At 42.3% G+C, this 25,231-nt stretch overlaps 1 protein-coding gene across 4 annotated transcripts in view; it reads left to right on the forward strand.

Moving 5' to 3' along the window:
• The window catches only part of Nfia (nuclear factor I A), a 335,086-nt gene that overhangs the window by 159,434 nt on the left and 150,421 nt on the right, over positions 1–25,231 (forward strand). For all 4 annotated transcript variants that reach the window (XM_075946348.1, XM_075946347.1, XM_075946349.1 and 1 more), the window contains one exon: positions 22,370–22,435. In XM_075946348.1, the coding sequence (XP_075802463.1) occupies positions 22,370–22,435 (66 nt within the window). The remainder of the gene's footprint in view (positions 1–22,369; positions 22,436–25,231) is intronic.

The raw sequence follows: 25,231 nt of genomic DNA on the forward strand, positions 1-25,231 counted from the left end.
TGACTAGCCAAGACAACAAACAGAGACTGTTACAGAACAGGAGGGCAAGCTGGGCAGTGGTGGTGCATGCCTCTAATCCCAGAATGTGGGAGGTAGAGAGACGCAGATCTTTGAGTTTGAGGCCAGCCTGGTCTACATGGAGAGTTCCATGAGAGCCAGGGTTACACAGAGAAATCCTATCTCATAAAAAGAAAGGAGAGAGAGAAGAGAGTAGAGGTCAAGTGGCTTTGAGGGGATGGCAGGGAGCCATATGAAGACTAAAACAGCTTAAATAATAAGGAATAATATTGTTTGGCGTGTCTGTATGACGACAGAATCCAACAGCAATATCTAAATGTTTGCCTAAAGAAATGCTGTTTTTAAAAGGCAAGTGTAAGGGGTACCTGCTCTGGTACTGGGCTATCACATCCTAATAAAATAAGCCTTGTGTCTTAGTTGGTGGTGGTTGTTTATACTGTTATCTACGACTTACTGAAGCCCCAATAATTGTTGACTGGCTTGGTCTGATTCAGTGACATTTGCTGTTCTCTTACTGTCACGCCCCACCTCGTCCAGCAAGGATGACACGCGACACACCGGAGCTCTTCTCACTGCAGTTTTATTCAGGACTTTATTCACTTTCTCTCTCTTCCCTCTCTTCCCCTCTCTCTCCAGACAAACCTCTCACAGCCCTTAAGTAGGCATGGGCTCCCAATCCCGGATTTCCAGGTGGGCACTGCCCATAGGCCCACGCATATGCAAGCAGCTGATGATCATTGTGTGATAATAGCATAAGTCAGGTTTTAGGCATAATTAGGAGCTGATTATCAGATGTGGCTCCACGCTGCTCGCTACATCTTACATCCTCCATTAAGGCAAGGATAGACATAATTCTTTTTTTGAAAAAAAATCTGCGTAGCTATTTTGTGAGTGTCAGATTCTCCTTTGCTGGATTGTTGATTTTGTCAGTGTTGCTAGTGACATTTTAGAGCAAGACATCCTGGGAGGGTGAATAAGCCTTTTGACTAAGACTTTAAACACAACAATACTTTGCACGGGCTCATTTCATGGGCTCCCTCTTATGTCATTTCAGGCAAAGAAAATGAGATCACAATCCCCAGAGTGCTGGGACAGTTCACTGGAAGGTTAGCCCACCTAAGTTTATAGGAGTTTTCTTTGCGATGGAATTAGAACTAATTTCCAGTGTTGTTTTTGGAGAAAGCTGAAGACTGTAATTATGTGTTGGCACTTTCTAAACAGCTCCCTGTATTGTCATATTATTTTAAATGAGCTCTGTTTTAGAATGACCTTTCATGTTTTGATTGCAATAATATAGCTTACACTGGTCTGTAGTTAGCAAAATACAAGGATCCAGTAAATGATAGAGTGTTGACACGCCACGGCTCTAGTTAAACTTTTGTTAGGCACTTCTCTGGGTTTAGAGAGGCGCTGGGGGTTGGAGGGAGTAGAAAGTCCTTATTCTGCAGCGATCCAGCAATCTTGTGGGATGGAAACTCTTTTACCTAGAGTAGCTAAGACCCCCAGGTAGCAAAGATAATAGTCATACAAATGTAAAAGCACCAAGGAAACATCTTGTCCAGTATTTGTATAGCAGATCCGTCAGTCTGTCTGCCGAGGAAAGGGCAGCAACGCCGTCTTTCTGTGTCGTGGAAATGCTGCCCAGAGGCAGAATCTCCAGAGCGCCCTCCTGGACACGCCCTTGCTCTGCTGCATTTCAGTCAGTGCTGTCTTAGTAATAGAATTTTAGTGTTGATTTAAAAGACAGTCTGCCTTAAAGCAGATTGAATAGTTTGCACACTGTGAATTGTAATTAAAGAGTAAGGGGTGCTTATTATGTCAACAACTGGCATGAGAAACCCCGAGCAGCAGGTGACCCCAGCCATGTGATGTTTGTGACAGCTAGGACCCCTTTATACTGGCTTAGCAATCTGAAAGTCCAAACTGAAAGAAGCCCAGGGGCTGTGTATCTCATTAGATCCCAGGGGAAGTACAGGATACAGCTTCCTTCTGTTTTCCTGGGAGGTCGCCAGAAAGTTGGTAGAGAACTGTTTCTGTCAGAGGCTGAAAGAGAAAAGAGAGCGCATACAAAACAAAACAAAACAGAACGCCATACACACCACAAACCCATCCACCAGTCAGCCCCAGGACCATACATTTGACATTTCCCACAGTCTTTCCAAGACCATAGCGATCGCTGTGTCAGCACCGTGTTCCTTGCTTGGAATGGTTTGAAATGAGGCCTCAATGTTCCAGCATTGGAAAAATATTTAATCTTCAGCAGCCAGGGATTCTTTCGGTATACAATCATGAGAAATGATCGAGCACACATATCAGATTTGCCTGAAATCTGTTTGTATTCTGCACTGTGTTTGCTTGGCCTTCTGAAATGGGGTAGATACCCAAGTTTAGAAAGATAAAACCACACTTATAATAAAGGAAACAGACCGAGGACACATGTCATATGTAGCCTCAGTCTTATGGTGGTGAGTACACCGTTTGAAATATGGTTACATTAACAGGGTGCCAGGGTGGAAAAGTCAGAGCGTTTAGGAGTTACATCATGAAAGTAGGTATCCCATCCTAACCCAAACTCAGGCTTGGGTTTAGGCAGGTTTTGTTCTTTATTGTCTTAAGATCCCAGTTGGAGTGAAGAAAAGCTACCTCCCTGTCCTGGTACCTCATAGAGCCTACTAGGTATCCATCCTGTTGTCCTGGAGTTTCTGTAGCCAAAAATAAAAGTTGTGTCTGGTAACATAGAGATTTGGTAGGATTTTTATATTTATTTAATTGTATGTGTGGTATGCGTGTATGCATGCATATGGAGTGGGTACATGCACATGTGTACATGTGTATGCATATAGAAGCCAGAGAGGGCATAAAGAATCTTCCTCAGTCATTTCCTGTTCAATTATTGAGTCAAGGTCTCTCAGTAAACCTAGAGTGTGCTCCAGGGATTCTGTCTCCGCCTTCCAAGTACCGGGATTACTAGTGGGTCACGCCATTGTCGGCAAAGATCTTCAGCAGCACCCAGAACTTCTCCTGCTGGTCTCACTGTCCTTTGGAGCCAGGGGCTCTACTTTCCCCATCCATCTTGCTGATGTTGACTTTTAATTTGGACTTCAAGTTTCTCAACTCAGCTGATATGGCTACTGCTAACCTGCCCTCAGGATGTGGAACCAGGAGGAAGCGAGCCCCACATAAACCTAGCATACTACTTAAGCCCAGAGTGTCATTCTAGGTGAAGTAGCAGGCAAGGATCCTCTCAACACAGACCTCCCATCCTCTCTAAATAAAGAAAGGAGGGCTAGAACAGCTGCAGTCTATGAGCTATGGCTTTGTATGTACTACCGCCAGCCTGGAGGAGCTACAGGACCGGGTGCCGTCCTGCTTGACACTTGCATGTATGTTTGTGTTCATGCTTATGTGTGTGTTAGTACATGTGCATTTATAAGCAGGTCATGTGGAGGCCAATAGCCAAAGTCAGATGTCTTTCTATATCACTCTCTACTGTAATGTTATTTTTTTTTAGGCAGTCATTCACCAAACCTGCAGCTCACTGTTTCTGTAAGGCTAGCTGGCCAGTGAGCGCTAGACGCACCCATCTCTGCCTTTACAGTGCTAGAATTAGAGGGATGCACTTTTTAGCTGGGTGCTGGGGACCAGAACCCAGGTCCTCGTGCTTGTATGCTGAGCACTTTGTTTTTGAAGCATCTCTCCAGTCCCCCGTTGTTTCTATTTGTGGTCTATTTTAAATTTGTAAGTAATTGCTTTTTAGTTTCATTTTTCAAAATCAGTTTCCTTACTTTGTCAGAGGGAAAACAAGTTTTTAGTTAATTTTACCTCAGTTACCCAGAAAAGATGACATATAAAAGTAACTTAGGGACTAAGACAGGAATCTGCTGATAACTGTGTTGTAAACCAGTGTCTGCAGGAAAGCATGCGGGTTTTCTCAGTAAAGCCTTTTCTCTCCCTCTCTTTGCATAATCTAAATATTATTTCCTTAATTTTTATTTGTATTAGATTTCCTTATATGTTCATTATCCTGTTTTGTGTTTGTTATTTTATCGTCTTAAAAATCATATTACTTCATGAAAATCTAAATGCAGTCTGTTAATAAGTACCATCATATAAAATGCAGATATATAAAAATAGCTATTTTCGGAACTTTTAGTTAATTTGGAAAATGACATTTTTAACATCTAGTCAGGTTTCCAAAAACAGAATTCAAACGCATTTGAGAGTGTGCCTTTCTCAAACTAAGGATGGAAGCAGTTCATTTGAGAGACTAGGGTGTGGCAAATGGGCTAAACACCTACTTGTCATTAGCCCGCCTACCCTGCCAGTGCAATTCCCACACCTGTGCTAATAAGCCCACTAGAGGAGGAGAGAGTAAAACAAACCTTTCGTGCAGTTTGGGCCGGGTCTACAGAAGCTTCCATATGCTGGCTTTTGTTGATATCCAGTCCACGCAGCGCTGAGCCACTTCTGCCTGGCTATAGCATGTTCTGGATCCCTGACATATAGGAAAGGACTTCTGAAATGAGGATGAAGCCATAGTCACCTCGTGGCACATGCTCTCACAGTTCCCTGTAGAGACCCGAGAGGACACACAGTGAGCAGTACTTGGCCAAACTTTACTGCTCTTCTGCCTCAAGCATAGAAAATGCTTTATTTAAAGACCTGAATCCTAAATATTTGCCAAGCATTGTTAGAAATGTCTTCTGAGTAGACTCCTTACTTCCCTTGTCGATTCTGTTTGTATGGGATCGTGTCTGAAATATCACCTTATCAAGTAAGATAATTGTGGATGTTAAATGAGACAATGCCCAGCTCTGGTCCAGGGCAACTACCCCGCTGTATTTTGCCATTTGAGGAATTTTGTAGTCTTACCAGGAAATATAATTTTATTGTTGTTGTTGTTTTGGTTTTTGTTTTCTTATTTTTTGTTTTTCCCTAGCTGGAATTTGTTTCTCCTAGGAGACAGAAAAGCCTGTGACCCATCTCAGGGATCACTCTGGCTTCATCACCTTGCCCAGACTGGCCCCTCCATTCTCTGCTTCTCAATTCCAGCCCCCACTCCCACCCCCAGTTCGCTTGTACTGTGTACAGTGCTTATGTAGGTGAGCAGGAGCCCGGCGCCCTCTGGGGCTCTTACCTTGTTGGGAAGACAGATGGGAATTACAGGCAGTGAGAAATGAAGCAGGAACAGAGGTCCCCCTCAGTCAGCAAGGTGGGGAGCCAGGAGAAGGACCGATTCAGTCTGCCAAGAGTCTCCTCTTCTGCCCTGGATTATCCTGGAGATTCCGAGCAGATATCTGTGCTGTGTTAACGTGACTGTCAGGTCCTAGGAAGGCATGGAGCCACTTTTCATGCCCAAGAATGTGAAGGCAAACACTGACCTGTACAAATCCACCAAGATCCTTTCCAAGGATGGATAGAGAGCTGCGTAGTGAAGTGTTAAAAGTTTGAACAAATGCATTTTAATGGCAAGTCAGAGTTGGCCAACCTGATGGGCGGTGTCCTTGAGGTGAGTGATCACGTCACAGACTGTTGCAGTAGAGATGACGGAGTTATTCCTGCAATACCAGCAGGTCTGTGAAACTTGGTCCGAGTCTCTCATTCCCCAAACTGAAGGGCTCTTGAGTTCACTATAGATTATCCTGTAGTTCAGTGTGGGTTTAAAATCCAGCTAAGTTGGAGCCTGCAGAACCAACTCGGGAAGATGGGAGAGGGAAGGTTTGGTTTTGAGCCAATAAACTAGCTCATTAAGGGCAGAGGGTTGGTTTGAGCCAGTCAGGCCTCACATGACTTTCTGAAAAAGAAATGCCCATTTTCATTTTTTAGAAAATATTTTCACTTATTTATTTTATTTCTACATGGAATGATTGAAATGTGGTGAGCACCAGGTTTGCGTCCTTCCCACCTATGTGGTACTATCACCCCTGACACCAGAGCTGCCCCCCTCCCCTGGTGCTTCCTGCCCCCGATACTGCCCCCTCTCCCAGTGCCGCCCCACCCCTGTACTATCCAACCTTTCCCTGCTTGTTATCTGCCCCTCTAGTTTAATGACTCTTTCTAGTGCTGTGCCCCTCCACTCCCTGGTGCTCCCCTGCCATCACATCCTTGGTTGTAATCTACCTTTGGTTGTATTCCCTTTGTCCCCTGGTCCTCTGAGTGGTCCTGTATTGGAAATAGTTGAACCAGGTCTTCAGAGGTGGGATGTTGTCCGTGAGCAGGGAGGCCTTTGTTGTATACCGTATCTGTAGTGCTCACAATAGACAGGTCGCCCAGTGGGTGCTCATGAAAACCCAGTTGGAGTGTTACGGCATTTATTTGAGTATATTCCAAGGAGTTCTTGTAGAGTTTTCATTTCCTTGATTGTTTAATAGTAACATTGGTTTTTATGATGTACATGCTTATTAACCTGTTTACATCTTTAAAATACAGGAGAAAAACTCTATTTGTCCAAAGTGTTGATAACAAGAAAGATCTGATAAACAACAGAATTGCTAGTTTTGTGTTTTTATTCATTTTGTTGTTGTTGTGTTTTTGTTTATTCACTATTGAAAATAGATCTTCTTTCATACAATATATTGTGATTCACATCCCCCAACTTCTCCCAGATCCTTCCAATCTCCAACCCACCCAAACTCACACCCTTTCTTTCTCCCTCTCTCTCTCTTTAGAAAAAAAAACAGGAATCTAGATAATAATTAATAATAAAAAACATCTAGTCAGTGTGTGCAGACACCCCAGTTTTTTCAGGTTGGTCAGAGAGACATTGCATGTTTTTTTTATTCTTTTTGATAACTAGTTTCTTGAGACTTGTAATTTGTAAGAAAGAATTATTTTGTGCTCAAAGAATTTAAGCATTCTAAGGGAAATCTCAAGTTAACTTGGGGCACTGCCTTCCCATGAGGTTAACAAGCCCGAACTTCGAATGGTTCACTCTGGAACCCAGGTCTCCCGACTCTGAACTGCTGTTCTCTGAGGAGGTGCTAAGCCAAATACCTCCGAGGTTTCCTGGAGGATGCTCTCAAGTCTGAGTCCTACAGACTCCGCGGGATAATGAAGTGCTCTGGTGGAGGAGTGATCAGAGGTTAGCTTCACGTGCAGTGTTACAGACCTTGTACCGTAAGGTGCAGCCAATAACAAGAGAAAAAGCGAGCTGGCTCTCTGCCTTCCATGCAAAGGTTATTTTTCTTATTACAACAAAACTAATTAGTGGGTTTTATAATGTAAGAAACCGTGGCTGTGAGGAAAGTTTCCTCAGCGCCAGGAAGCAGATGGCGGCGGTGAACAGTGTTTTCTTTTGCCAGGGTTTGTATATGCTTCGAAACCTGCAAGAGATTTTGCTTTTCTGGATTCGTATTTCTGATCTTTTTTATTTTAAAACAGAAATAGAAACTTATATTTAAACGTGCTTGCATCATGTGGTCTGTTTGACATATCGTAGTTGCTTGAAAATGTTGAATAACATTTGAGGTTCCTCATGAATTTCTTTTTTACCCGTGCTTTCTGCATTGTGTCCTTGGGGAGGGCAAGACGTTGCCCTCAGAGCATCACAACAGGGACTTCTGGTTGGCTGGGAAAAGCAGCCCATGAGATCTTTTTGCTTTGCTCCCAATTTCCACTTACATACCAACTCCTGTAAAAGAAATTTCTTAGCTCTTGCCTCTCTTCACCATGACATCAGTGTTAGCAGTGTCGATAATTTACTTCTGTGTCTGCTGGTGAGACATTACTCTCTGTTCATTTCAAATTCTTCTTTTTGAACTGTCTTGCACACCTTAAGCATGTCACTACACTACCACCATGGTGGTGGCATTAATAACAGATTGTGTGCTGATTTTAAGAACAGTTGCAGGCCAAAATACTTGCAATATTGTGGCATGAAGTTGCTTTTGTGATAAGGGCTTAGCACTTTTTGACTAAGACCCCCCACTTAAACAAGAAAGGGGGATCATTAAATATATAAAAACTAAAATATAGAATCAATGTGATGGTTTTTAAATTTATTTGAGTAAAAGTAAAAAGAAACAATTGTCCACAAAATACTGCTTTAACCTATTTTCTGATACAATAACAAAGCACCAGAGGCTGGATAACTTAGGAAAGCAGATTTTGATTTTGGAGTCTAAAAAAATCTAAACTTGGCCTTGCTCTGCCAAGGGTCTCATTAGCTTCATCACTTCATGACATCATAGCAGGTATTATACAAGATGGCGATCTCAACTGGCAAGGCAGAAGGACTATCAGAAGTCAGAGTTCATCATGGTCTCAAAGGTCCTGTGTCAGCTTGCTTGTTTTTCCCACTGGCATGGCTACTTCCCACCAGGTCTCACCTTTCAGAGGTCCTGACACCTCCCAGCCCTGCTGCAAGGTAGAGTGAGCTTCCAATATAGACACACGACTCCTTTGGGGACAAGTTGTGTGGGGATCCTAGCTGCTGTTAGCATGAGAAGTCTCCGGTGGGGTAGTGTGCTGTTTGAGCCGTGATGCCTGCTTAGTCAACAGGAAGGGAAGAGAAACTCCCATGCCTTCCCACCATCCCCACGATAGACTGAGGAACGATGGTTCCTACAATTCACCAACCTAGTCACTCACAGATGTGATGGGGACACCAGGCCACCTTCATTCCTGGATAATTTCTAGCTTTTCCTATGTTGGCTGCAGTTAAACTTTTTATCTTACTTAGAATTGTTGTTTCTGTCACCCGCTCAACAGATACCTCTGCTTAGTTCCTGGAGAAAAAAAAATAAAAAGCAACAACAACAAAAACAAGATAAAAATATTTATAATAAGATTTTGTTTTATTATTTTTCTAATCCCCAAATTAATAGAAGACAGGATTGAAAAAGGTATGTCAAGCCTGATTACCTCACTGACCTGGCTGCTAATCCTGTCAGAGTCAAGAATCACTGCGTCGTCCCTGATGGGAACGTGCTGGGTACTCAAGTGGTCTGAGTTTGAGTCCAAGTCCCATGAACAGATAGAAGAAGGGAACCAGTCAAAGACTTCCCTTTGACCTATATAAAGCACATTCTGTGGCATCCCCCCCCCCACACGTGCACACACACACACACACACACACACACACACACACACACACCTGTTTTTAAAGGAGAGAATTGCTGCCATAGGGATGGGAGGGATGGCTCAGCATGTGTGAGGACTGGAGCTCAGCTCCCTAGCAGCCTTGTAACTGCCTGCAGGGTGGATGCTGCCTGCCGTCCTGGCACTCAGGAGGCAGGGAAAGGGCATCCCAGAGCAAGCTGACTAGTTAGACTAGCTAATTATGTGAGCTCTTGGTTCAGCTAGACACCTTACATCAATAAGTGTAAGTGATGGAGGAAGACACTCACCAATCTCCGGCCTCTACAGGCTTGACCCATGATTGGAGACTGAAAATCTAAACACTGTGACCCCAGCTCTGACAAGAGTCTCCTCGGCTGCATCACATCATGACATCAGTGTGTGTGTGTGTGTGTGTGTGATATAACATATGTGTGTTATAGACATGAGTAACAACACACACGTTCATGTACTTTTTTTAATTAAAAAGAATTGATCATAGAGCCAAGTAGCGGTGGGAGGAGCTTTGTGAAAATGGGGTGGGATTGGCAGGTGGAACAGCCCACCTTTGTTCGCACACACCACTAATGCAGTAGTTTCTGCTTAAGTGTTTTTGTTTTCCCTGCGCGTTCACTTTTACCAAAAGTAAGCTACATAAAAAGCTAGAGGCAAGAGATTTGTTGAATGTAAAATAAACAAATAAGCCCTTTGTGGTTTATAGAAATCTCCACCTCCTCCTTCTAACACTGGCAAATGTTAGACAGGCTTTGGACGTCTAGAAATTCCATGAGTGGCTGACAGGGGTAGTAGGCACTTTATAAGGAACGAGCTGAACAGGTGGGTTCTGATGAGTCCTGGGCTGCTTGGGACTAAGTCTCTTAGCGCTTCGCTCTTGGGATAAGAACCGATTTACTCCTGAAACTGCCCACGGTAAAGAAGCTCTTCCTCCGGGAACGAGTGATGGGATCCATGCTGACTTTTGAAGAGCGAACCAGAATGTATGTTATTTGGTGCGATATAGACATAATTAAGAAGAGACCACCAAGTACACATAACTTCTCACTAAAATAAGTCTGGGTAATAATACTTTAAAAAATACAGCTTTTAAACACATATATCCTGAGAAACTTCATGTGACCAATCCTACACAAACTTACCACGTTGTTTGGAAGACATTTTAAATTCGGGTTTTACCGAGCAAAGTTGCTTTTCCATTATGAGTTACTGGGTGGTGGTGGGAGTGGGGAGTGGGGATGCTTTTACTTCTACTGGAAGTAAGAGAGGAGAAACATGGAGACTGTGCCCCATAGTGAAAACTGGCGGGACCGTTAGGATGAAACGCAGATGGAGGGAAAGGCTGTGCCCATGGCCCCTGTGACTACTGGTGGATTTTGGAAAGCCTTTCAGGATTTCAGATCTAATTACGTGAACTCATGGGTTTTCATTATCTAAGTTTGTTTTTCCTATTCCTTGTTATGTGGGGGTGTTTGCAGTTTTCTGCTTTGTACCAACTCACACATTTTTGAAATTTTATAATCCGGTGAAGCTTGCTTCGGTGCTAGATTAAAGTTCATGCAGGACCACTGGTTAATCTTCTTAGGATGTTCATCTGCTCCTTGCTAGAAGGATATGCCGAACTTGATGTCTTCCAAGTATGGTTCAAAGATCCAAAGCACTTGAGATTAGCACCATGTGAAGAAACTTTAAAATATTGTACTGCAATTAATTTTAAATAACTTAGCACTGCATATGTCAGGGGGAAAAAGCCATGGTAGACTCCAAATGGGAACTCCAAAAAGTGGAATGATTCACTTAAATCATTTGCATCATTTATCATAAGGATGCGGAAGCCCGAAATATGACTATTTTCACTTGAAGGTGGGTGAAATTTGAAAGACTTAGATTCCACCTGAACTGGCTGTGGTAATAATACTGGGGAGACCGATGAAGGAACATTTAGGGTTCATCAAATGAATAGCTATATGGTGAACATTTGTATTACAGGCCCCAAAGACAAGGAGAAAACTGACTGTTAACGTGGGAGTTGAGATCACATTATTTTACAGATATATGTTTGAGAAAGTATCTCTGAAATATTTTTAATAGGATTAGGGGTATAGCTCAATGGCACACTGAATATCTGGCATGCGTGAGGGCTATGTTCCATTCTTCACACAATTTAAAGTAATTGTAGTGTTGGGATTAGAAAGATGGCTCCATGGTTAGGAGCGCATGTTGCTATTGCAAAGGACCTGGGTTCACTTTCCAGCACCCACATGATGCCTCACAAGGGATTCACCCACCTCTTCTGACTTCCACAGGAACCAGGCATGAACATGGTGCATATACATACATATGCAAAACCCATAAAAATAGATAAACAAACCAATTTTTTTTAAAGAAAGTGATGTTGTCCTAAATTCTAGGCCTACAACTTGCCTAAGTTCTTTATTTAGTAGTTTTTAAAAACAAAATAAGTTTTGTTTTGGTTTGGTTTAGATTTCTGGGTGGCATAATGGGTCAAGATATGAAGAGAAAACATTGTTTAAGGGCTCAAGTGGTCAGGGGTTGGCCAAGTTACTGAAGATAAACACTTAAAACTCTTAGTGAGCTATTTTTGGTCATTGATAAAGTAAAGAAGAGATGGTCTTTGATTTGCAAGGAGAACTGCATGCATGTTATTTTAAATCATACTTACTGTGAGCAACAGTGAACAGGTACCTTTGAGTCCCTTTGGAGAGACGGGCTGCCCTGCCTTGACTGCAACCAAACTAGCAATGTAGTTACTAAGGATCTGGTTCAAGTGCCGAATCTGAGAGCTGGGAAAATTTTCTGAAGGCAGACGACCTCCCTTGTTGTTAGCTTTTCTAGCGTATAAAGTGCGAATTTACATGTGTAAGGGGGGAAAATATGGTTGATTTAGGGCCATACAGTAGCCCTCTGGTTGGTTCTCAACAGGCAAAGCATCGGTCTTGCAGTCATGCAGTCCTCTCAACGCCAGACAGTTTACCCCCAAGCATCTTTGGTACTGTCATCATCCAGGGTAGGACCAGTTGTATGTCGTAGCCCAGAAAGCAATGTGTGTCCTAGCAGTATGCTATCTGCCACAGGAAAGAAATCACATGAAAATAGCCCAAGTGATACACTGTGAAAATTGGCTCCATGCAGTGTACAGTTAGAGCCTGATCACTCCCCATAACCAACAAGGCACATTATGTCACACAATCCAACCTTCAAGGTCTTCAGAGTCCAGTTAGGATGAGTTAAGGGGTGCAAAGGGCTTCCCAGCCCCACACAGCTAGAAGAGATGCCAGGAAGGGTCTGGAACCCAAGTTTTCTTGTGGAACACCCTCTGCCACATATACCATCTCTGAAAGAGAGGACCCAGGTCAGATTAATGAATGGTTCTTCACTCTCTACCATGAATCCGAGTGTTACTGCTATACACAGTCTGGTGTTTTGTTTGTTTATTTGACTATTTAAATAGCTTACAGCATTTCTAACCATATCAATTTTATAGTGATCACATAACATTTCACCTATGATACCACTTTGCCTAACCCCCTCTCTGTTTCACTAAAAATGGTCACCTCAGCCATGACCTGATAGTCAGGATCCAGACTCCTGTAAATAACATTACTAAGGTACGGTTAGTTGCCCAGAGTGCCACATCAGGAAAGAAGGAAACACAGCTGTAAACATACACAGTCCCTCCTCTGCCTCAAGCACCAGGAGCCAGGATTCCATTGCGAAGTTAACAGAATCTGTTTTGCTCCATTGTCCTGGCTGACTCAGAGCTTCAGGGGTGATTCTTTACTTTTTCTCACCATCTGTCCCATGGGATAGAAAGTGGAAGCTGTGTAGTAGGTGCCGAATTCACAGACGGCTGGACGGAATGACCAGACCCAAAGACCAGCGAAAAGGAGCCAGGGTCGTTTCAGAAAGACGGTCCATTCCCTTTTCTCCTTTAGCAAGGAGCAATGGTGTGAGCATGGTTACCCTGCAGATCTTCGGCTTGCCTCAACCTCTGCTTCCATCCCTAGCAGTGTGGGAACTCCTCCACCTAGGGAGACGGAACCTCTGTGATTCTCCCAACTGCAGAATCAGCAGTCTGCTCATTAAGAGTCGGTGCGCTTCAGACACCACTGCCCCTCCCTTCTCACTCACAGCTTGTCAGAGACTTAAGATGAGGTGTCTCAGCCCTGCCTGCCATGCTTTCGGCTTGACTCTGTTCATTACTTCTCAGCGCCCCTTCCTTCATTATTCCTTGTTAGGAGAGAAAATGCCACAGTAACCCCTGCTATCTGGTCTCCCCAAATTCTTAGGGAGCCCTACCCTGGGGGCAGAACCCTCTTCTTCAAACCTTAACTGGACTTTTAGACAGTTGTCATTATCTTTGTCTAAAGGTCATAGCTAAATTGAATAAGAGGAAAGCCGTGTTTTCCTGCCATGCACAAAGGCAGTATTGACTTCCCTAATCCAGTTTGCTGAGGGGTGAGAGAATTAAATTAGATATCTAAGCACAGAAATTGAGAGCCTTTGAAAACAAAGATAAGGAGACAAGACTGTATTTTCCCTCTTCCTGGGAGCTCTGTGCTCAAGATTTTGCAGGTGTGTCATCTGAGCCATGGCTTGCATCGATCAAAACTGTGCCAATGCATATTTAATCAGCGAGGGGACCTGGGTGCATTATAGCCATCATCCCTATATTGAATGGACTGTCAGACTTTTCTGGACGCCCCACCCCCACCCTCCTCTCCCCTACCCCTCCCCTCCCTTGTTTGGGAAGCCTCTGCATCTTCTGAGCAGCTAAAAAGTTTCTTTGTTTTTAGCTGCTGATGCATACGTTGCCACTGAGGAGAATACAAACAAGCAGAGTCCTGACGGGTTTATTTTGTCTACCAGGACAAGCTGCACACCAGTCCAGTTCCTTCACAAAGAGTTTTAAACCCTGAAAACCAGAGGAGGGGGGGGGAATAAAAAGCAAAGGAAAATACTGCGTACCTCTTCTCGTATAGCTATTTTGAAGAATGGCTAAGTTAGAAGTAAAAGGGGGGAAAAAAGGCTGCAGTCTAAGCCGTAGAATACAGAAGGAATCATTTCTGTTATTTTGTTTGAGCAGCTCCCTGATTTTGAAAATTAGGCTGGACATTGTTAGTCCCACAGTTCGCTCTGTGTGTAGCTCAGGTTCACCCTCATGTCAGGAATCTGTCCAGCGAAAGTAGAAAAGGTTTCTCAAAGACGGGCAAATGGTTAAAGCTGTCGTTTTGTTTTGTTTAAGTTCCCAAGGTTTTGTGGTGGCCTCCATTGGCTGGCCTTCTTACAATGCAGAGGTTTGGGGTTTTGCCACTGACAGATTATTCCATGGGCTGATGGATACCACTGGTCTTCACATGGCCTGAGCACCCAGACCTCACTGTCTGACAGACAGAATTACCGCACCAGGTTGGCTCAGAATACAAAGGCCACAAGCTGGGAGTGCATTCCCGAGCCCCTGAAACTCAGTAACATGATCTAGCTCAGGGTTCTTAACTTTTGAGGAAACTTCTGGCTGGTAAGGTAATAAAGATTTCTCCCCCTTGGTACAGTTTGCTGCAAAGGCTCATGGGAAGTCATTTGCTTGCATCTTGTTACACAGACTTCCATAGCTACCACAGTGACTACTTACAGGCTCAGACAAAATGTTGCATGAAAACAGACTTTGCACACAAGAGTGTGTCTGAAGTAAGTGCCCGCAAGGTGAGCCTGACACTTCCATCATTGAGGACAACCCCCACCAGGGGGGAGTGGAGACACTTTCTTTAGGACCAGGTTTATAACGCTGTTATACCAGAACCACATCATGTGTAAGTGGGGTTGACTTTTTAAAAGTGAAAAAGTTGCTTGAATGAGAAGACCTGGATGGCTGAAATACGTTGTTGCTTGTGATCTATAAATTTCAAAAGAAAAAAAAAGTTGTATGTGTGTGTGTGGGGGGGGAGTGTGCTATATTGCTTAATCTATGCCACAGTCCTATTGAGTTAGATGACTAGTAATGAACCTGTTTTATAGATGAGGAAATTAAGATACAGGAAGTTAAGTTCTGTAGCTGAGATGGTTGTAAGATCCTCTCTTCAATAGTGAAGTACAAATGCAAGAACTGTCTTGCTCCCACACTTGAACAGCATGCCCTCTGCAGAGAATTCTTTGGTCCTAAGATGATTCACAAACATTACATGTATGAATAATGACACATAAGATTTCAATTTGTCTGTGCACAGCACTCACTGGATGGGTTTATTTTTAGGACACGGTCGTACATGGGAACCCTTTCTGCTTTAGAGAACAGAGATGATGGTTTGCTTTGTTTTCAAGTATATAGACAACTTTGCGAACATACTATATAATGAGCAACAGGCAGAGTTGATTACAATTCTGATTCGCAATAGTTTTATAATGACACTTTTTACATAGACCTTTGTTTACTTGGGAGGAGTGGGTGGCCAAGTTGACTCAGTGATGGGAATTCTGAATTAAACCACAGGTCACCATTGCATGTCAGTATGCTCCTCTCGTGGGAAAAATATGATTCAAGTATTTGGGTAAATATTATAGTGATTTTTAGGAATAAATCCTTGTCAAAGGAAATTTGAGAAATTCCTTCTGTCTTTTCTGATCACTAGCTTCCTATCACTGATTTCACAGGAAAAGATTCCTTGAAGCCCACCTGTTATGAAGACTGACACCTTAGTGAGTTTTATTGTTATTGCTTCTAGAGTGAATGAATTCATGGCTTTTAAAGCTAAGACATGACTCACCCTAACTGTCAGTTCACAGGAGTTACTCCATTTAATTTTTTCTCAACATGTTAAAACTGCATCATTCCCCAGCCTCCGCAGGCACATGGAATTTAGCACCTTGAGAGTAAGTGATGAGATAGTTACGCACTACTCACCCTCAACAGCCGCGTCATCACACACAACCCTGGCTCAACAGATGGGCTTCCAATACCAGCATTAATGCCCAAAGTCTAATTCCTGTAAAGTTAATGCTTCACAAGTTTCTTATTCAGAAAACTATCACAAAAAGAAGTTTGGGGGAAGAAAATAAGCCAGATTACACAGCAGTCTCATATGGTCTTTGAAAATGCCAGTCACGGGTGTGGCTCAAGAGCGGATCTCCAGAGCAGCTGGCAGCCCCGGGGTGGTCTGGTGGACCCCTTCCAAGTAGTTGCTGCACAAACACAGCCTTTGCTCTCTCTCCATTGACTACAACATGTGCAAACTAGCCAGGCCCTTCTGGAGCGGGCTCTCCCCGCCTCACCTCCCCATTATGTAATCAATTCACTTAGCACAAAACACGTAGTTCTGGCCCACTAGGAAAAATTATAGAGACCAGATTCTGTGTCTTAGTGTAAAGATAATACTTCCTATTCAAAGAATCGTGAAGTGTTTCCATTCTAGTGCTTAAGAAGACGCACATGCCATGATTTACCCCGCCATTTATCTATTTTAAGAACTAGGTCATTGCACGTTAATTTTTCATTAGGTGAGTCACGGTTGTGTACATGAATTGACCTGAAATATCGCTTTGGTTATTTGTTGTGCATGAAGGATTCTGTACATTCTCTAGGAGTGCTAGTCATTTTTCTGTGTTTTCTGTGGTTCAGACTTAGCGATAATGTTACAAAATTGTTCGTCCTTCACCAGACCATTCTGCTTAGCTGACTGTGTGGCATTCTTCGATGCTTCGCTCTAAGCCGTGAGTGTCTCTGCATGACCCGGGCAGCCACACTTTATATTCTCATGTTTTCACAAATAGTTCTTTTGTTTTTAAGATCTTAATTCTATTTTAAAAAAAAACAGGCAGTATTTCTATTTTATTGTTTTTATTGAGCTATATATTTTTCTCCACCCCACTCCCTACCTCTCCGCTCCCCTTCAACCCTCTCTCATGATCCTCACGCTCCCAATTTACTCAGGAGATCTTGTCTTTTTCTACTTCCCATAGATTAGATCCATGTATGCCTCTCTGAGGGTCCTCATTGTCGTCTAGGTTCGCTGGGATTGTGAACTGTAGGCTGGTTTTCTTTGCTTTATGTCTAAAAGCCACTTATGAGTGAGTATAGACTATATATGCCTTTATGGGTCTGGTTATCTCATTCAATATGATGTTTTCTAGATCTGTCCATTGCCTACAAATTTCAAGATGTCAGTATTCTTTTCTGCTGTGTAGTACTCCATTGTGTGATTGTACCACACTTTCTTTATCCATTCTTCAGTTGAGGGGCATTTCTCCTCTGTCTCTCTCTGGTTTTCCAAGACAGAGTTTACTTGTGTAGCTTTGAAGCCTGTCCTGGTGCTTGCTCTGTAGCTCAGGCTGGCCTCAAACTCACTGAGATCCACCTGCCTCTGCCTCCCAAGTGTGCTGGAACTAAAGGCATGCACCACTACCGCCTGACTCTGACACTGTTTCTGAATATAGCATTACAACAATGATTTCTTTAATAACAGCAACTGTGAGAGCCAGTTAGCAAATTGTGACTGTCATAACCATTTCATCTTCTAGCTTCCCTTACTGTACGTATGTGGGAATAGATCAAAGCACAAAAGTGATGTTGACCCTTTACTGTTAGAGACAGGTATTTTTTCCTATTCTAACTATGCAGATATAGAAGGTGAATTATTTAACCCAACTCTATTACAAAGGAGTCACCTTCTCACCCCATAAAGACAGAAACTTCCCTAAGTTCTAAAGTTGTTATTAGCTACAATTGCAGAAAGCCTTTGTTGATTACAGTCCAAGCCAGCTCTCTCCTCCTTTCTTTCACCCTGGAATTCCCTCAGCCCTTCACTTGTTTTCAGGACAGTGTCCAATCTTCTCATTGAGTCTCGTTTATTTAGGTGATAGAGAACTCTGATTCTTTGGTACAAAAGTTTTACCTTCTTGCACTGGACTGGCTCATGTTTTTGTGTGTGTATGGATGCCTTCTAGTATCTTCTTACTGTCTTTCAGTTTGGGAGATTAAGAACTAGAGAACAAATTCTAGCAAAAGCTTTGAAGGCTCAGCCTTAGGCAAATCATCGTGTGTGTTGATAGCATGAAACTTAGACTGAATTGTTTCTCTAAAGACCAAGATTTGTGCTTTCGTGGTTCATAGGCTTGTGTGAATGTTGCCCTGGCTGCGTGGGAATTCTGCTGGGACACTTAGGGAAGGGAGGCCTGCTCTGCTGTGCTTAGTTCTCGGTTGCAATCTGAAGGCCTGCAAGGTACTCTGCGGCCATAGGAGAACACACAGCCTTTCCCCCTTGGACATCTGAGTATGTGAAATGTTCCTACCAGTGGTGAGCTTTTATAGCCTGTGTACACTTAGGGCCTTCTGGGTGTTGGTCGGTGTCCCCAGCTCAGCCTGTGTTCTGTGCTGGCAGGTCACCAAGGTGCTTGTCTCCAGCCTACTTCCATTATGCAGTTTCCAGAGAACCCCATGTCAGAGGGGTGTGCCTCGCCTCCCCTTACCAGCCCCCAGAAAGGGGGATACACAGTAGAGACAATGACTTTCCTTCCCTTTGTTTTCAGTTCCTAAGTCCTACTCCCTTTATGGATGACCATATACTTTTCGGAGACATGCTGTCACTGGCAGCTGCCCTGTCTTAAGGAGCGGAACAAGAGCTGGGAGTTCATATCTTGAGCAGTCACTGAACTCTGTGCCCTGGGCCAGGCAGCCCATCAAAGGGCCTGGAGACAGGAGAGGAAGTGACTCTCGGCAGGAGCTTGAGTCTCCACCACAGTTTCCATCAGCTGTACCAAGAGAGATGTGTGCACAGTGAAAGACGGATCAGAGGGACAGGGACTTATTCTAGGTCAAGGACAGGGAAGCCTGGCAATATGCCACCTTTTCAAGAAGTTAAATTAATATAAAATATAGGGACGTGACATCTACATTCTTCCCTCTTCACTTTACACAGTAACGTTTTTGTCTTCCATTGCATTCCGCTAAGGGATGGGACTTAAGTTTGCAGGGATTGGATATGGATATAAGTTACAAACTCAAGACAAGTTATAGGAGCAGAGATCAATATGTCGACATTAGGACTTATTTTATTCTTTCTCTGCCAATTATATTGATAGTGGACTACCTTTGAGTACTGCAGCAATATAGCTGTGGAAGCCATAAAAACCCACAGAAAGATGGCTACCAGTTCACTTAAGAGGGCTTAACCTAGCTTTCAATATGCAAACCCTGTCTATTATAGTCTTAAATGTATGCTCATAAATTGTTTAAAACCAAAGGTAGTATCACTTTTCAAGGTTAGATTGATGTTTAAGGTTCATTAAACAAACAAGAAAAACAAACAGATCCGCAGCTATGGAGAGAAATAGGTAACTCCTACTCTCCTGCAACAGTGTTCCAACACCATCATTAGATACCTTTTAAGTAATATTCATTGTAAAATTTAAGTAATACTCATTGTAAAATGCAAATCCTTTGGCTTTTAACCAAGGAACCATTAAGGAAAGTCACCGATCTGGTGCATGAGGATTGGGGGGCTCCCTGTGTGAACGAACCATCCCACTCTGTGCAAGTAAATTTGTTTTGAGGGGTTCTAACTATTTCAAGTCATCAGAAATCAAGCCACCACACAATAAGTGCCCCAAACAGAAAGACATAAAGTTTGTTCTCACTTCTCTAAAAAGTATATAAAAGAGAAAAGTAAAATAAGTATTTTGGTATCATTTCAACGCAAATGCTTAAGAGGTCTTTCATTTGTATCCATTGTGTGTGGGTAGAAATTAATTTGTAATTCTGGTCCTAAGGTTGGCTCTGTACTTAACAGCATCTGTGACCTTTTACGTTGGAGAAAGGGGCTGTGTCTCCTCCTCGTGGAACTGCACCAGGACGGGTAGAGAATAATTATCGAAAGATTTAGGGCACCCGGGTTTTCATGTGGAGCCTTGGCTCTGCTTGAGCCTTCCTGGGATAGAATAGTTTAGCTTGACAGCCTCGGGTGGTACGTTCTCCGGGTTTTGAATAAAACTGAGAATTCACGCTCGATCCCAGTTTGGCTAGCCGCTTCTTCCCGTGTTTGTGTCTCAGTATTCAGGGCAGTGCTGGACCCTTGTAGAGGGAGCCTGAGCATTTCCGTGCCCAACTTTGACGCTCATCTGCTTGCTTTTCTGTGGCTTGGAATTTTAAACTAGCTTCGAACATACCTCCTATTCAGCTTGTATTTCTCATGTTTACTGTTTCTCTAAAGGTGGGGTGAGGGAACACATGTTTTAAACAAAAAGTGAACATAAAGATATTTACTATCAGATTAAAAAAGTTTGGGGCTCATTATCCCTATTTTCTTTAATATAAATAAATAGTTTAGTCCCTTTGTCTATTGTGCATCTAAATTAATTGACAGAAAAGATGTTTTCCACTGATTTGTGGAGAATCTTTTAGTTATGAAGATATCACAGCTACAAGCACAACTTAAGCTAAGCTATCAAGAAGAGGATTATATTTTTTTGTATGATTTTAATGAAAATGCCATGTTTGGTAAAAATTGTATCTGTTTGTTTTGTGTATGATCAAAAGGAATTTCCCTAAAATAAATTTAGATACTTTGCTTTAATTTTATGTAATTGATGGTTTGAGATTTTTCTAAAATAATAGCAATGATGGTATGACTCATTTGAAATACATTTGAATAGTTTTTAAATGTTTACCTTTTAATTTTTAATGAAAAAAATATAGGATCTTAGAAAAAGAAAAGAGTAATTAGCTATCTTTTACATTGTCTATTATAATACTAGTTTCTGTCATGAGGATTTCAAATGTGATCTCACTATAAGTTTACTTGAATTTCCAACTTTAGGGACGGGCTTGACATCTGCCTTTGCAATTTACTCTGAAAGGCTTCCTCTACTGGCTTTTGATACATTATGATTTCTGGTTTTGTCTATCGTAACAAATGACAAATGGCAATTGTTATGATATATAAAAGCTCTTAAGCTAGATTTAAGTTTTTAAATCAACCTTTTTATCACTTCTCTTCTTTTCATTTTTGGACCCAACAGAATTTTTTGTTGTATTTACCAGGTTAGTATTGTCTGAGAATCCTAAAGTAGACATAGCCCTTCTGGTGCTCTCTTACAATGAAGATACTTACTATCTGAAAGTGGGGAACCCTTCAACACCACAGGTTAGCATTTCTAGGTGAAAAGTCCCTGGGAGTCCCACTTCTTGATATAGTTTCTCCAGGAAAGAGAAGGGATGCTGTGGCTAGGTCCCAATGTCATGACACTTCCGGTTTGGCCATGGTTACATGCTGTAACTCTTGACTGAGTATTGGCTTCTTGCTGAAGCACAGTCAGATTAAAAATAACTGATTGTAAAGCTGTGGCATCAGGTAAAGTTAGAATCCGTCCTTTCCTCAGATATAGAGGTTTTTAATATATTTACTTCAAATAATTATTTGTGTCTGTTGGCCTACATGTCTGAAAATGCTTTATTCCCTTTGAGATGTGCCCCTCGGTTTCCCTCTTTTCTCCCAAACATATCACTAACTACACTTGCTTCTAATTCTGTGGAGTTCTTTTGAAAGTTCATTTTGTCTCATTCTGGAAAAAAAAAGTTATTTTAAGCTATCTTACTTAGAAGTTAACTTAATGGAAAAAAAACTTTAAGTTCAAAAATTATGATATTTTAAAAGAAGAAATAATTAAATTTTGCAAAGGTTTAGCAGATCCTGCCTTTATTAACAAACCCTTCTGAGGTTCCCAGGTTGATACCTACCACTTCAGGAAAGCATTTGTGCTGCAGGGAAGCTTGAGCCTCAGGAAGCCTTGTCTGGGCACTGGTTACTTTAGCACATGAGCTAGAACTTTGGGATTGAGTGGCGTGAGTCTGTAGTCTGTGCTGCTGTCTGGACTTTTCAGTACCAGCTTCAAAGTATGCCCTTTATTATGGTCAGAATCAAGCTTCAGAGGTGTGTGATGGAGGATGAAGCCATTACCAGATGCCAGTATATAAGTAATGAGGAAGTGAGTTGGGGACCACCTTTCCTTTGGAGAATGGTTCTGAAAAGCTTCAGTTACTGATCTAGCACAGAGGAACTACAGGACGCATCGGCAAACTGGGTGTTTGCGCTAAAGGCTCATGCACCTGCCCCCTCCCGCTTTTCCTTTACCGTCTTTTCATTCATCACGTCATTTTCCTGACATCCTCACTCTTGGGTTCTAGGCCGAACCTTTTGAGAAAGTCTGGCACCTCTGATCCACTTTCTCTCACAGATCCTGTAATTTTGGCTGTATTTTTTATGTTTTTCAGATTCAAGTCAATCTGAAAGTCCCAGCCAGCCAAGTGATGCTGACATTAAGGACCAGCCAGAAAATGGTAAGTTTAGCATGGGACTCTGGCTGCTGCATCAGAGTCCCCAGGAGCCAGCAGCTGCCCTAGGAGCACTCACAGCAAGAACGCTGAGGATTCAAAGAGAAAACTCCAGGGGCATCCCAGCAGCCTCGGCCCCGACCCCAGTCTTTTCTGCAAGTCTCCTCACTAGGATATTGAATTTTCTAGACAAATGTGAGGAGGGCTGGATTTGCCAAGGCATTTTCTAGGACAGCGTGTAAGAAGTACCATGGACTTCTCAGGGCATTTTGTAACCGTTCTCTTCAAAATGAGAAGTGTCCAAAGGTGTTTATTGAAGATCATAGAAGGACAATTAGTCTTCAGGATAATTTAGATCTTAGCCCTTTGCAAATGGCCTTAAGAAAGCGCCATATCTTTGAAAGATTTTTCACTTTAAATTGTCTAAAATAAAATAGTAAGAGACCATGAAATCCCTCAGTTGTGTAAATAGAGCAATCTTATCACTCACTGTCCTTCGCTTCTCTCTTCCCCTGCTGTCAGGACTGGGGCTTGAACCTGTAGTCCCTGCATGCTAGGCAGGTCCTCTGCCGCTGAGCCTCATCTCAGAGTCCACGTGAAGTTACTGCTGCAGAGACCTTCCTAAGAGAGAAAACACACTTTACATTTAATAATATTGTGTGAATTGTTCAAGCTTTGTGATGCACACTGCAAAGATGAAAAACATAGTCATATATTGGAATATTGGATTGAACAAAACTACTCATTTAATAAAACAGGAGCTATACACTAGCAGTCTATCATAGGTCAATATATAGATACCTTTTAAATTCCTCAAATGTGAGACTAAATGTCTGTAATATTAAAATGATGACTTAACCTCACACAGTATTCATTTATTTATCCAGAATAAGATAGTATCACCCTAGTGAAAATTAAGTAAGGTAATATACTTAACATACTTACTGAAGTCTTTTCAGTGACATTATATTAAAAAGATCGATACTAATAATGGTTCAGGACTTTTCTTCCATTTTCCTTACCCATATAATGCTATCATTCTTTGTTTTTCATCTCCCACTTCCTGAATAAGAATTCCTCTCCTCTTTCTTCTTCTCTTCTTCATTTTTTCCCATTTTGATCTCCAGTTGATTATCCGGAAAGGATAGGCAAACTGAACGATTTGGTATGCTGTGATGGAGGGCTCACCTTAACATTAGAAATCCTATCGTTAATTGCTCAGAATACTTTCTATTTTGTCCATCCTGGAAACTCTGTTACAGTTCTTCACTGTGACCTTAAATGTGAACTGATGATTCCCTAGCCTCACTTTGGTATTTTGGTGAATTTTTCTTTATCAAAGGTTCCCCTTCCTGCCCCTGCCAAGACATAGTTTAAAAATTTACTAAATAAATAAAATAAAGTAAAAAAGGAGAGACCTCTGAAGAGTTTTTTGAGTGTCAAGCAGCTGCATATTATCTTTTGTTGGCAATCTATGCAGCAATATTTATAGACTTGTTTCTTTATTTTTGGCATGGCTGGTGATGCCTTAAATGTCCCATTTTTCATAAAATACATTTGTGCTCATCTTCCTGAAGATGTGTCCAGAGATGACTTTATTTTTATCCTACAAACTGATAAGCTGTAGGGTGTGTAGCTCACATATTTAGGTCTGGATACCCCTCCATCAGGTCTCCGATGCATCTGCCTTCAAAAAATGGCCAGCAAGCTGTTCACATGCAAATATAAACTGAGCCTGGAGAGGCCTGGCATACCTCTCTGGAGCTGCCTGCAATACCAATATTGTGCATGTCCCGGCCAAAAATCATCCCATGACTCACCCAGGGTTTTGGCCAAAGGCATGGTGTTACTGGCCAAGTCCACTTTTAACCAGGATGACTTGGTGCTACCTCAAGCATCTGTGAGTGTGAGTTCAAAGAGAGGGAGAGTTTGTATCCAAGAGATAACGTAAAAACTGTGCACCTTCCAAGCTCCGGTGTGTTTTTGTTAAAGAGGAAGCCCTTGTGTCTTAGACCTCTCTGCTGGAAAAGGTCAGCCCACTCCTTTCTTCCATCTGCCCTTTGTCAGTCTCGGGTGACCTTACTGGAAGAAAAATATCACATTTTCTTTGTTAAAGACACAGAATCACAAAGGGAGTAAATGAAGATCTTAGGGCAAGGTATTTGCACGCACTAGGTAGCCTGTTCTCAGTGCTGCCTTGATTGACTGTTAAGTCCTTCAACGTTGCCCAAGACTATGAGCGTGGACATGAGTTTCTCAATGGTAGCTGGTTTCATTTTGAAAGGAAAAGCTCTCCTAGGTGTACCAGCTAAGCTCTGTGACGTTTTGGAATCTTGCTGTGTGATGGCGTGACAAAAATCCGTTCTTCGGATGAAGTGAGAACGCACTGTTCCTTCGATATAAACACACACACACACACACACCAGGGAAAACAATCTTTTTCCCATCGCTCTTGATTAAGGTAATGGGAAGCAAATGCTGTTTCCCTAGTAAACTGTAGAGACTGAACTGCCAAATGGTAACTTGCTGCTTCCTCTCCCGCCATCAACTAGGCCATGCAATTCTACCTAAAGTGGATGCAGCTGCCTTCACCGGCTGCAGGCAGGCTGCTGGGTTCTATAGAACTCTGCTTTCTTTCCTCCTCTTCCCTTAAGACTCGACTGTGAGAAAACGCAAATCTTTGTACAATTAGAGCAGTAGATGGAAAAATTTTTAAGGAATTATCTGGAGACCAGAAATAAAATACCAACATTTCCGAAACTCAAAATTGATATAATCTAATGGGCAAAACTGCCTCTGGAG

This window comes from Microtus pennsylvanicus, chromosome 13 (genome assembly GCF_037038515.1).
Source record: "Microtus pennsylvanicus isolate mMicPen1 chromosome 13, mMicPen1.hap1, whole genome shotgun sequence".
NCBI classification, from domain to species: domain Eukaryota; kingdom Metazoa; phylum Chordata; class Mammalia; order Rodentia; family Cricetidae; genus Microtus; species Microtus pennsylvanicus.